Source organism: Rutidosis leptorrhynchoides, chromosome 3 (assembly GCF_046630445.1).
Source record: "Rutidosis leptorrhynchoides isolate AG116_Rl617_1_P2 chromosome 3, CSIRO_AGI_Rlap_v1, whole genome shotgun sequence".
Lineage (NCBI taxonomy): Eukaryota > Viridiplantae > Streptophyta > Magnoliopsida > Asterales > Asteraceae > Rutidosis > Rutidosis leptorrhynchoides.
Window position 1 is genome coordinate 166,868,894 of NC_092335.1, and position 14,043 is coordinate 166,882,936.

Genomic DNA, 14,043 nt, shown 5'->3' on the forward strand with positions numbered 1-14,043 from the left:
TTATCTCCACCGATGAAGCCAAAAGGCTAGGACTTAAGGAAACAAAAGAGAGTGGCATGATGAAGACGGTGAACACGAGTGCCAGACCGATTAGTGGGGTGGCTAAAGACGTATATGTGAAGATTGGAGAATGGGAAGGAATGATTGATCTCTCAGTCGTGCCTATGGATGACTTCAAGTTAGTACTTGGGATGGAGTTCCTAGATAAGGTACGCGGTTTCCCTATGCCGTTTGCTAATTCACTGTGTATCTTGGATGGTGAGAAGACTTGTATGGTGTCAACCGAACGTGGAAGCAAGAGTGCATCCAAGTCACTTTCGGCCATGCAATTCAAGAAGGGGTACAACAAGAATGAGACATGCTATTTAGCGGTAGCAAAGCAAGAGACGGTCGAAGATAAGGGAAAACTAGAGGTACCCAAGGAAATTGAGAAGGTCCTCGATGAGTTCAAGGATGTCATGCCCAAGGAGTTAGCAAAGAAGTTACCACCTAGGAGGGAGGTTGACCATGCGATCGAGTTGGAGCCGGGATCAAAACCACCTTCCAAAGCCCCATACCGAATGCCACCACCCGAGTTGGAGGAGTTGCGAAGACAACTCAAGGAGTTGCTGGATGCGGGATACATCCGACCATCAAAATCCCCGTATGGTGCTCCGGTGCTATTTCAAAGAAAGAAGGATGGGTCCTTGCGGATGTGTATAGATTACCGGGCACTCAACAAGGTAACTATCAAGAACAAATACCCAATCCCACTTATTGCTGATTTGTTCGATCAACTTGGGAAGGCGAGATACTTCTCCAAGTTAGACTTGAGATCGGGATATTATCAAGTCCGAATTGCCGAAGGAGATGAGGCTAAGACCACATGCGTGACGAGGTATGGCGCTTATGAATTCTTAGTCATGCCCTTTGGTTTAACCAATGCCCCTGCCACATTTTGTACTTTGATGAACAAATTATTCCACCCGTTCCTCGACAAGTTTGTCGTGGTGTACTTAGATGACATAGTCGTATATAGCGACACCATGGAAGATCATGTGAGGCACTTGAAACAAGTTTTCCAAGTACTAAGGGATAATGAGTTGTATGTGAAACTAGAGAAATGCTCATTTGGATTAAAAGAGGTGGAATTTCTTGGACATCGAATAAAAGATGGGAAGTTGCTGATGGACGGGGCTAAGATCAAGGCAATCCAAGAGTGGGAGGCACCAACCAAGGTTACTGATTTGCGATCTTTCCTTGGTTTAGTAAACTACTATCGTCGTTTTATCAAGGGATACTCAGCGAAAGCGGCTCCATTGACAGAATTGTTAAAGAAGAACAAAGCTTGGTTGTGGGATGAGACATGTCAAGCAGCATTTGAAGAGTTGAAAGGAGCGGTCATGGAAGAACCGGTGTTGAGACTTCCGGATGTGACCATTCCGTTCGAGTTACACACAGACGCATCGGACTTTGCTATTGGAGGAGTTCTAATGCAAGAGGGTCATCCGATCGCATTCGAAAGCCGGAAACTTAACGAGGCGGAAAGGAAGTACACTGTGCAGGAGAAGGAGATGACGGCGGTGGTTCATTGTTTGAGGACATGGAGGCATTATCTTTTGGGATCAAGGTTCGTGATCAAGACGGATAATGTGGCAACGAGTTATTTTCAAACCCAAAAGAAGTTGAGTCCCAAACAAGCTCGTTGGCAAGACTTCCTAGCCGAATTTGACTATGTGTTGGAGTATAAGCCTGGGAAGGCCAATGTGGTAGCTGATGCCCTAAGTCGTAAGGCGGAGTTTGCAGCGATCACAAAACCACAATTCTGCCTTCAAGATCGTATAAAGGAGGGATTAGAGCATGATCCTATAGCCAAAAACCTTGTTGGATTGGCTCGAGATGGGATAACGCGAAGGTTTTGGCTCAAGGGTGATCTATTATTCACCAAAGGAGACCGGTTATATGTGCCTAAGTGGGGTGATCTTAGACGGACAATCTTGAAGGAGTGTCATGATTCAAAGTGGGCTGGTCATCCAGGTATCAAGAGGACACTGGCATTAGTAGAAGGCACTTATTATTGGCCAAGGATGGAAGACGACGTAGAAACGTACGTGCGAACATGCCTAATATGCCAACAAGATAAGATAGAGCAACGCCAACCAGGAGGACTATTACAGCCGCTACCTACACCGAAAGGACCATGGGAGAGTGTTTCCATAGACTTCATTACTTGCTTACCTAAGTCGGAAGGGTGTGGGAGTATTATAGTCGTGGTAGACCGGTTTTCTAAGTATGGTACCTTCATAGCCGCATCATCCGAAGTTACCGCGGATGAAACCGCAAAACTATTTTTCAAGAATGTGGTGAAGTATTGGGGGATACCGCATGTGATAGTAAGTGATCGAGATCCGAGGTTCACAGGGCGTTTTTGGACCGAGTTGTTCAAGATCATGGGGACGGACTTGAATTTCTCCACGAGTTTTCATCCCCAAACAGACGGACATACGGAAAGGGTGAATGCACTATTGGAGCTCTATCTTCGACACTATGTAAGTGCAAATCAACATGATTGGGCTAAGCTTCTTGATATTGCTCAGTTCTCTTATAACATGCAAAGGAGTGAGTCCACGGGGAAGAGTCCTTTTGAGTTGGTGACAGGACGCCAACCATTGACCCCGAATGCTTTGGCCGCTTCATATGATGGAAGCAGCCCAGCCGCTTATAGAACGATGAAGGAGTGGCACGAACAAGCCGACTTGGCGCGAGCATCACTAGATAAGGCGGCCAAGAAAATGAAGAGATGGGCGGATGAGAAAAGACGACATGTTGAGTTCAAAGTTGGGGACCAGGTGATGGTGAAGCTTTTACCTCAACAATTCAAAACATTTAGGAAGGTGCACAAAGGATTGATCCGGAGATATGAAGGCCCATTCCCGATAATTGGACGTGTTGGGAACGTATCTTATCGAGTTCAACTACCGCCCAAGTTAAAGATTCATCCAGTCTTCCATGTAAGTTTTCTAAAACCTTATCATGGGGACGAGGAAGACCCAGAACGAGGAGTTTCCAAACGAGCACCAATGGCAGTTGCGACTTCGTTCGATCGTGAAGTGGAAGATATCTTGTTGCATCGAACGGTACGGAGACGAGGTGTGCCGAGCTATAGAGAATACCTGGTTAAGTGGCGTAACTTGCCCGATAGTGAAGCAAGCTGGGAAGCCGAAGACTTATTGTGGCAGTTCACAGACAAAATCAAGAAGTATCACGAGGATCACACGACGAGGACATCGCGAGCTTAGGTGGGGGAGAATGTCACAACCCAATAAGTTTGTGGCCCAACCCACTAAGATTATGACCCAATTAAGGGTTTTAACCCAAGAACTTCATGGAAGGCCCAAGAACATCATGGAAGCTCCCTAGAACTTTCCCATGAGTTCTTCCATGGAATGGTATGGAATGTTCATGGAAATATCTATCTCCATGTATATACTTGAAGTTTCTAGTACTTAGATCCTAACCATTGATTTAGATTAATCTTAGCCATTCATTTTGTGTTAGAAGTAGTATAAATAGGGGTGGTCTCATTTGGCACACCACACCTCAAATCTCAAACATTCTCTCTTGTAAAGCATTCTCAAGCAATATAAGTATTTTCTTCAATTCCACTTGTTCTATAATATTTTCTCTTTTGGTTACTTGAATCATTATAAGGTCCGAGTAAGGCTGACTTAGTAGAGACTAAGTGCCGCAAGTGAGCTTATTGAGATAAGTCCGTGACATGTTGGTGAATAATGCACTGTTTTCTATCAGAAATATAGAGAATTTGCCCTAAACTAAATTAGTCCTTGTTTATCACTTCCTTTTGGTTGGCAACTCATTGCATTTTCAATTCCAAATTGTAGCTTGATGATGATAATGGAGCCCTGAATTAACTTACTCCTACTTTATTACTTACGTTCAGTTGGCCCGATCTTTGCACTTTCAATTCAAGATTGTAGCTTGATAATTATAATGGAGCCCTAAGTCGATCGAAAGCGTAGAGGTAATTCATACTCTGTTCTTTGTTTCCAATTGCTCAACATTTCTTCGTAATGTTGATAAATGCAATTAGGTTAAGAAACAGCAACACTTAAATTTGAACTGAAAGAATCTTACTGAAAACTCCTCATTTTAAAGCCCTAGATCAGATAAACATATTTTTTATTCATCTTGAAAAGAACACTGCGTTTGATTTCTGAAAAATTTGTGTTGCTTCTCACTATTTATACTTCTTAAAATTGAAAGAAATGTGTTATTTTTCCACTGAAGTTTTTGAAATGTGAATTATTAGCACGTTCACTTTTCTATAACCAAATACCAAATGCAATTCGTGATACTTATGGTTTTTTATTTATTTACATTATATGTTGCAGACTTGATGAGTGTATATGATGAAAACTCAATGCATAAGTTCAGATAGGATCAGCTCCCTTCCTCAAAACATAATTGAAACTATTTTAACTCTTATGCCAATTCGAGATGCTTTGAGAACGAGCATTTTGTCAAAGAAATGGAGGTATTCCTGGATGACTATGCCAAAACTTGTATTTGATCACCACCTGGTTGGCGGGAGTTTGTTGAAATCTAAGCTTGTCAGTGCGATCTTCCATGTTTTGTATATACACAGCGGTCCGACGATACTAAAGTTCGAGCTTGATTTCTACAAATTGGGCATGATAACCGAGTTTGACCAGATCATACTAGGTCTTTCTAGGAGAAGTAATGTGAAAGATTTGATCATTGATACTTCAAACAGCTTCTACAAACTAACCACTTCGTTCTTTTTAATGCAAGGATTAGAATCTATAAGCCTAAAAAATTGTAATTTTGAACCTCCAGTGAATTTTAATGGATTTAGTAAGTTGAGGAATATGTGCTTTGAAAATGTTCGAGTTCATGCTGAAGTGCTTCAGAATTTCCTCCCGAATTGCCCACTACTTGAGGATATCAGATTGGTAATATTCATATAACCTTATAGTATGCCTGGCCAATGGGTTAAACGGGTCGGGTCCAACGGGTCGGTCGAGATCCATATTTCTTATAAAATTATATATATATATATATATATTTTTTTTTTCATTTTCTTTTTTTGATAATTATTTTGTTAGAAGTTTTTTCCTTAAACTTTTTTTTAACTTTTGTTTATGGTTTTTTTAAACTTTATTATTACTTTAATTTTTTATTATTATTTATAAATATTTTATTTTTTAACTTTATTTTTTTATTTTTTATTATAATTTTTTTTTTACTCTTTAGGCTGTTGTCAGGGAGACATCTTTTTAAATTTATGTCTATTGGTGCAGCTTGATTATGAAGAAGAATATGTAGAAGAAAACTCCTTTAATTTTGTGAAGTTTTTCCAATGTGTGCCTTTACTTCATACTTTAGCTATCTCAGAGAATTACATGAAGGTGATTTTGCTTAAAGATTATATTACATCTCATACACGAATAATTGTGATTGCTAATCTTTTTTTTGCTTTGTTTTTTTTGTCTTTTAAGTTCTTGTCTTCGGGTGGTATGCCAAGTAAGCTTTCGACTTCGCTTCACCTCACCTATGTTTGTTTGGATGTGTGCCTAAGGGAACAAGATGTCATTTCATCTGTCCTTTGCATAATCAGGAGCTCCCCAAATCTAGAAAGAATTTTCTTCCAGGTATATATATATATATATATATATATATATATATATATATATATATATATATATATATATATATATATATATATATATAGTGGTAGGATCAAGGGGGAAGTAACCAAGCGGGGGGAAGCAAATTTTTTTTTTTTTTTCGTTTTTTGAAAAAACTTTGTTCACGAACATTATAGATTGGATGAAAATATGAACATTTAATAAAGACACTTTGTGATAAATGTTTTTATTTTGGCGGGAAAACGCTCGAAGAAGTAATATATAACAATTATCGTGTTTTTCGAGCGTATGTTGAGGTTTTAGATATTAGGGTTTAGCTATTAGGGTTTAGATATTAGGGTTTAGATATTAGGGTTTAGATATTAGGGTTTAGAAATTTAGGGTTTAGATTTAGGATTTAGATTGAGTTTTTAACACGAACGATTTAGAGTTTAGGGTTTTGGGTTTAGGGACTAAACACTAAACCCAAAACACCAAACCCTAAACTCTAAATCGGGCTACATTTTGCTTCACAAAACATGAAAAAAAAAAAAAAAAAAAAAAAAAAACGTTAACATTCTTCACGACCAATATTATCTTGAATGTTATTTTTGTCGATCGTTTTCCCGCCTAAATAATAACATTCATCACGAAGTGTATTTTTTTTCTAAATGTTCATATTTTTGTGTGATCTTGATGCGTGGAAAAAAAATTCCAAAAAAAAACGAATTTTTTTTTTTTTTGCTTCCCCCGCTTCCCCCCGATTGGTTACTTCCCCAATGATCCTGCCCCTATATATAGTCATATTACTTATGATAATGGTTCTTAAAATACAGTTTTGATTGATGACATTTCACCATGTTTTCTGAATCAGATGTATGATAATGAAAAGTTGCCGATTCAGGAAAGTTCCATTAAGTTTGATGATCTCCAAGACGACTTGAGTTTGACCTTAGATCACCTTAAGAGTATTGATATAGTAAGTTTTAGTAACATTGCGTGTGAGATGGTGTTTGTGAAACTAATTATGGGTAAGTCGCCTATACTAAAGATAGCACGAGTTGAGCTAAGCGACAATGTTTCTTTTGATGAAGAACTGAAGATTCTTAGAGAGATGATTCGTGTTCAAATTCCACGTGCATCACCTTCAGCACAACTAATTATTGAACGCCCAAAAAAAAAATTATGAAGGCTACGATTTTGGTGATACTAGGTAATTGTCTTTGTTAACATTAAGGATTGTCAAAGCAGAGTATTGTGCTTTTATGTGGACTTTTTTGTGTACTCGTTTAAATTATGTTTTCTTTTGTCGTATGATGAAGTGCTACTTTTGCTTTGTTATAAATCCAAACCTTGCTTTGGAAGTAAATCCTCCCACGCACAATTAAGTTCTTTATTTTGTACAGATGGTTTAATCTTGTTATAGGTGCTTAGGAATGCAGTTTTTAACATAGGCCTTCAAAGAACCCCATATTAATTAGTCAAATATGTATAACAACAGTTGACTTGGAATCTATGCATGTTTGAAACACTGGTCTTCCTTATTCTGTAACAAGTTCACCTCCAAACCACGTACTTTTGATGCAGCTACCCTTGATTGCTTAAATTGCACAATGAACACTTTTAAATTGTACCCTATATTATAACTCCATTTGTTTTATTAAATAGACGCTATAGTTTAACATCAATGCTTAAAACATACGAAATACGGATACAAACACCTAATAGAAAAACTCACCATATGCAGGCCGTGAGTGCAAATCCTCTAAAAATGAGGTATCTAAAAAGTTATTCATATATGAAAAACTGCAGACACATAAATTTTCCTTTGCAAAGTTCCTTTTGATACTTGATATATTTAGTTCCACCCCCGGCATAATCCAATTTACCTTTTTTTAAGCAAAAATAGTGAATACTAATATAGATACGAGGTCGTTTCCAAAGAAAAACGCCCTTAAAAAGGAATTCAAAAAAGAGGAGGAAACGGGGAAGCTCACACATAGAAAACAACTATCTAAATGAACTATCTATAAATGAGTCTCCCGAAAAACTAATAAAACAAACTAACCTAACAAAACCGATTACCACAAGCTAAAAAGGAATCACACCAAACAGACAAAACACAAGACGAACCCGACCAATCAACTTGTAGGTACCCTTTTCAATTCACCATTAACCGTCTCGGAGAAATTCTTCCAGGACCAATTCTTAATCATGTAAGATAACAGATTGGAGGATCAATCACCCGGTGCGCTCTCCTCTGCCAAGCGTGTCATCATTTCATCGAATGCCGCAAAAGCCTCTGCGGACATATTTCCTCGCCCGATTGTTGATGAACCGCCATCTCCACCATCTTGAGGATCCATAAACAAGTTTTTTATTGCGTCCCCGTAATCCAAATCATTAACAACATCTTTAAGCTTATAAACACCTGAAGTGGAAGCCTCGTTCGCATTCTTCAAGACCTCTGATTAACTTCACTAAGCACTCTTTGAAACATGTTTATTCAAGACATACCACGATTTACAAAAATCTTCACATGAAGGGGCCTCGCAATCGCAATAACTTCTTCCACTACGACCAGAGGCCTCTCACCGTTCGATTCTACTTCACGTTTTGTCAACAATTATTCCTTCTTTTTCTTTTTCAAATGAGCCAATCTTACCACAAACATAGTGTTATCATCATTCGGCTCTGGCACACCATTAGAAACGGCATATCATTAGAAATGGCCATAACCAATTAACCACTTCGACTGGCCGTGACTAGCTTCATTTGACGTCGAATAATTAACTTTGGACATTTTCTTCATGATATCCCCGAAACTAACACCTTCATCGTTTGTCGAATCTAAAATCACCATGTCGGCCTCGTTAACCAAAAACGAACCAAATTCGATGGGCGTTGTTGTAATGAACGTGGTACATCAGTTTGAAAGTCGCTAGTGGGACTTATCGTGGAAGTCGGATACTTGCGGGGTTTGAAACGGGATGACCAAATAATTGGTCGGATATTTCAAGATGCTTGGAATATGTGAGTGAACTTGATCTTTCTAGGATTGTTGAGGGTGTCAGAAAGTCGGTGTGAGTTTCGTGGTAACGGACGAAAGTTATCGAGCAATGGTGAAGTCGACACATGACGATCTCCCCAACTTCCGGTCTATTGATACTTCGTCAGAATTAAATAAAACGATTCATATATCTTAACGGGGTCTTCGATGGTGTAGGAATTAGATCTAAAATACTCAAATATGAGAAAAAAGAAGAAATGAGTTGATCGGTTTCATATGTTTTAATGGTGGTGTTAGTTTTGGAGTTGCAGAGCGAAAGCCAGTCATGATGAAATAGGTGTTCGTTTAACCGTTTAGGAAATATAATACTAATAAGCATTTAATAAAATTGATATATTATGAGCTCTTGTGTCTTATTAGGCATTGATGTATGCTATAAATGTAAAATAAAATTTGAATATGTTAGACCATTCCCAACGACATGTGCATGTGATAGGGGATGTCATTAACACCGTCACGGGAGGGCGCCGATGGCATTGGTGCCGCCCTCGGCCGCCCTCGGCCGCCCTCACTCCCATCGCCCTCGTACAAATCATACATACGCACAAATGAGGACGAGAAGATACAAATGTTTGAATATTTCGACCGTTTAATTGCCCAACGGCTAGGTGGCCGAATTTTTTATTTTATTTTTATTTTTTTATATCTCATTTATTTACACTAGATATCTATTTCATTTCCAACACTCCTAAAACACACACAATACTTCCAAAAATTCTAAACAACTACAACACTTCCAACTCTTTCATTCAACAATTTCCTTCATCAAAATGCCTAAAAACTCATCATCCAAAAAAACCAAAACAAACCGAACGAGCAACACAACGACACTCAACGAAGTAATGATTTTTTTCAAACTCTACTTGAAAACCAAATGTGTTTCAACTCGCCATCCGGGTCATCTTCCATCCCGGCTCACGACATGGGGTTTGCCAAATACGCATCATCTTCACCTATTTTTAGTCCTAATCAACAATACACCAATTTTCACCATCAACAACTACAATATGGTCAACAACAATTTCCTCAACAACATTTTGGTCAACAACAATTTCATCAACAACAATTTCATAAACAACAAACTCGTCCAACAATACGACAACCTAACTTTCCAAATCAAGTTCCTACACAAATTCCAACGGATACCAAATCCGGTGATGAAGATGTTGAAGCCGTTCCCGAAACTCAACCCAAATATGTTGAAGACCAGGGTGAAAGTGACCTGAGATCAAAAGGAAAAAAGAAAGTCACATGCAAAAAAGTGTCGTGGACGGACGAAGAAAGTGTGATTTTGGCAAACGTTTGGATGCAAGCATCCGAACTAACGGGAACGAGCCAAACAAAAGAGTCTTTTGGGGTTATATCCGAGAAAATTACAATGCCCAAGTGCGTGAAAAACGTCGAGCCGATCAAATAACGGGAAAATGGAGCAAGATGTCGAAAGATGTCAAACTTTTTATCGGCAATTACACGAAGCTTGAATCATTTTGGGAAGTGGGAACAAAGATGCCAATATCGTAAGTAGCGCACGTCGAGAATTTAAGGAACAAACGAAGCGTAAGTTTCTTTACGAGGAAGCGTGGCGAGTTCTCAAAGATTTTCCTAAATTTCTAACATTCGAGGGGGTCGTTCCCAAGCGTAATCGGCCTGTCGAGTTACCCCCACCGCTTGTGAGTGGACCGGGTGAAGGTTCGAACCAAGGTGCGGGTGGGGATCCGAGTCAGTTTGAAAGGTTATTTCACGAAGAACCTCTGCGTCGTCCACCGGGTCGTTCAAGTACCAATAGTCAAAGAAGTTCGGGGTCATCCGATGCGGCCTCACAGTTGTCTTCCAACGAAGCTCGTTTGCAATTGATTGAAATCGCCAATGCTACAAGGCGGACGATGGATAGGACATGCGACGTGACCGAGACCCGTGAAATGTTGGATCAATTGTCATCTCACCCAGCCATGTGCACCCGACTTGACGGAGGAACAACGCGCTTTGGTATTGAGAGCTCGAACAAAAATCACCAAGAAATACCAAAAAACGTTTGAGTTATCCGAGACGAGTAGTTTTTATTGTTTTACGTACTTGTGTTTGTTTTTAAATATGTCTTTTTAAAAAAAAAAAATGTAACCGTATCATTGTTATTTAATAAATGTGATGTTCAAAAACAATTATTTATTTGCTTTAATAATAATAATAATAATAATAATAATAATAATAATAATAATAACAATAATAATAATAATAATAATAATAATAATAAAATTTGAGTAAGTATGTTATGGTTGGCAATGGTGTGTTATATGAGTGTTATGGGAGGAAGTGGTGAGAAAGGAGGAGAGAGAAAGCTGATGTGACGCTGAGGAAGTGTGGATGATGGGCTGACGGCGTCATGGTTGGAAATGGTCTTAGAACTAGTTGATGGTATTGAGCTATGGAAGATTGTGATAAAGAAAGAAAAGCGAAAAAAGATAAAATGACTAAATTAGGGCTTTCATTTTGCGATAATGATGTTGGTGATGAAGGTGAAATAATAATTAGTTAATTGAAAAGGAGAAGAAAAAGTTAAAAAGACAAATATCTTAACATGCATACATGCATGGCACATGACTAAATTTAACGGTTTAACGGAGGACGTCTCACGTAAAAGTTACAATTTAAGCGACGACCAGAACATAGAAAAAGTTCAGGGACGAAGATCGAAATTTCGGGTAATTATGTCTTTTCTAAATCCTCAAACGAGACTAAAATAGAATACGTTCCTTTTGCTGTATAAAATTTGCCCTAAATCAAAATACTCCTTGTTCATCACGTCCGTTTGGTTGGCCACTCATTGCGCTTTCAATCCGGAATTGTAGCTCTTAAAATCGATCAAAAGTGTAGAGGTAATTCATACTCTCTTCTTTCTTGTAGAAAAGCTAACATGTACTGTTTTATTCATCAGCTCAACAACTCATTGTACTGAGGATTAATTTAGTTGTTATTCAAGTTTTATTTATTTATCCATATATAAGTTGAATTAAGAATCAGTTACACAATACTTTAATATGAACTGAAATATCTTACTCGAAACTCTTGATTTTGCAACCCTAGATATGATGAAATATTTTTTATTTATCTTGAAGAGAACAGTGTGCCTGAAAAAAATGTGCCATCTATCTTTTTTTTTTTTTTTTTTTTTTTTTAAACCACTGAATGCTGAAAATATGTTCCTGTTTTCTATGAACGTTAGTTTTTAAAGATTTAGTTGTAATTCTAAAAAGTTAGGTTTATCTTTTCCATGAATGATGATTTTGTTAATAAAATAATTATAAAATATAGATATAGATGTAAATATATATTTATCACTTCCACTATGGAAAACACGGTCACATTTCTTTTGGTTTTGTTGATTTACATTACAGACTTGTGGAGTGTATATAATGGAAACTCAAACACTAAGTTTGGATATAATCAGCTCCCTTCCTGAAAACATAATTGAAACAATTTTAAGTCTTATGCCAATCCGAGATGCATTGAGAACCAGCATTTTGTCTAAGAGATGGAAGCATTGTTGGATGACTATGCCCAAACTTGTATTTGATGATAACTTGGTTCAAGAGTTTTTTGTTGGCGGACGTTTGGTGAAATATAAGCTTGTCAATGCGATCTTCCATGTTTTGTTAATGCATAGTGGTCCGATGATACTCGAGTTCATTCTTTCTATCAACAAATTGGGCATGGTAGCCGAGTTTGACCATATCATACTTTATATTTCAAGGAAATTTAATGTGGAAGGGTTGAGGGTTTCCACTTCTGGCTCTTTCTACAAACTACCCACTTCGTTCTTTTCATTGAAAGGACTAGATGTTTTACCGCTATCGGGTTGTTATTTTGAACCTCCAGTGACATTTAATGAATTTAATTAGTTGAGGAGCATCGCATTTTATAATGTTAAGGTTTCTGCTCAAGGGCTTCAACATGTCCTCTCGACCTGCCCACTACTTGAAAGAATCTATTTGGTTACGTTTATATAACCTTTTTATTTCTTTCTTTTTTTTGAACAACATTATGGGATCACCCAGGGGGACTTAACCACCCACGTGTTCATCTCTCACAGTTACATAACCCCCCCCCCCCCCCCCCCCACAGCCCCCGCAACGCGATGTGCGGAAGGCACCCTTAGGCGAAATTCAAGGGTAAATGAGCAACCTTGTGTGCAATGCTGCACTCAACGGGAGTCGAACTCCTGACGTCTCGCTAAGAGAGGCAGACCACTATCACATGAGCTACAACACAAAGTTCAAATAACCTAGCTTTTACGAAGCTGCTTTACTTGAAGATATCATTGTAAATGTATTTTTATGTTTATAGATGCAGGTCGATTATGAAGAAGAATATGTAGAGGAAAACTCCTTTAATTTTGTGAAGCTTTTCCAGTGTGTGCCTTTAGTTAGTACTTTAGCTCTCTCAAAGAATTACATGAAGGTGATTTTGGTCAAAGATTATATGCATCTCATACACGAATAATTGCGATTGCTAATCTTTGTTTTGTTTTTTGTCTTTTAAGTTCTTTTCTTCGGGTGGTATACCAAGTAAGCTTTCGACTTTGCTTCACCTCACCTATATTTGTTTGGATGTGTGCCTAAGGGAACAAGATGTCATTTCATTTGTCCTTTGCATAATCAGGAGCTCCCCAAATCTAGAACGAATTTTTTTCCAGGTATATATATGTAGTCATATTGCTTACGATAATGGGTCTTATAATACAGTTTTGATGACTTTCACCATGTTTTCTTAATTAGATGGATGATAATGAAAAGTTGCCGATTCAAGAAAGTTGTTTGCAGTTTGCTGATCTCCAAGACGACTTGAGTTTGACCTTAGATCATCTTAAGAGTTTTAAAATCGTAGGTTTAAGTACTATGGAGTTTGGAATGGAATTTGTGAAACTGATCATGGCTAGGTCGACTGTACTAAAGATTGCACGAATTGAGCTTAATGACGATGTTTCTGTTGACAAAGAACTGAAGATTCTTAGAGATATGATTCGTTTTCCATTTCCACGTGCATCACCTTCAGCACAACTAATTATTGAACGCCCGGAAACTACTTCACGAAGGCTAAGATTTTGGCGATACTAGGTAATTGTCTTTGTTAACGTTAAGGATTGTCAAAGCTTTTTATGTGGACTATTTTGTGGAGTACATATCCAGATTATGTTTTCTTATGTCGTAGAAAGTAGCCTAGCTACTTTCTACTATGTTATAAATCCGATACTTGATACTTGATTATGAAGTAAAGTCATCCTTTGTGGAACTCAATTAAGTTATCATAACCCCATTTGTTTTTATATAA

At 38.0% G+C, this 14,043-nt stretch overlaps 2 protein-coding genes across 3 annotated transcripts; both read left to right on the forward strand.

Moving 5' to 3' along the window:
* The first annotated feature begins 3,857 nt into the window (after window positions 1–3,857).
* LOC139896976 (F-box/FBD/LRR-repeat protein At1g13570-like) lies at window positions 3,858–7,006 on the forward strand. 2 transcript variants are annotated; one of them, XM_071879613.1, is made up of 6 exons: window positions 3,858–4,021; window positions 4,392–4,534; window positions 4,646–4,973; window positions 5,322–5,429; window positions 5,520–5,672; window positions 6,523–7,006. In XM_071879613.1, the coding sequence occupies exons 2-6, from the start codon at window positions 4,407–4,409 to the stop codon at window positions 6,835–6,837; spliced, it is 1,032 nt and encodes a 343-aa protein (XP_071735714.1). In that variant the 5' UTR covers window positions 3,858–4,021; window positions 4,392–4,406; the 3' UTR covers window positions 6,838–7,006. The 2 variants fall into 2 exon arrangements, with proteins under 2 accessions (XP_071735714.1, XP_071735713.1); XM_071879612.1 differs by having other exon boundaries at window positions 4,392–4,973.
* A 5,122-nt stretch (window positions 7,007–12,128) lies between these two features.
* Window positions 12,129–13,829, forward strand: LOC139900580 (F-box/FBD/LRR-repeat protein At1g13570-like). The gene is made up of 4 exons (XM_071883346.1): window positions 12,129–12,590; window positions 13,060–13,173; window positions 13,256–13,408; window positions 13,491–13,829. The coding sequence occupies exons 1-4, from the start codon at window positions 12,129–12,131 to the stop codon at window positions 13,827–13,829; spliced, it is 1,068 nt and encodes a 355-aa protein (XP_071739447.1).
* The last annotated feature ends 214 nt before the right edge of the window (window positions 13,830–14,043 follow it).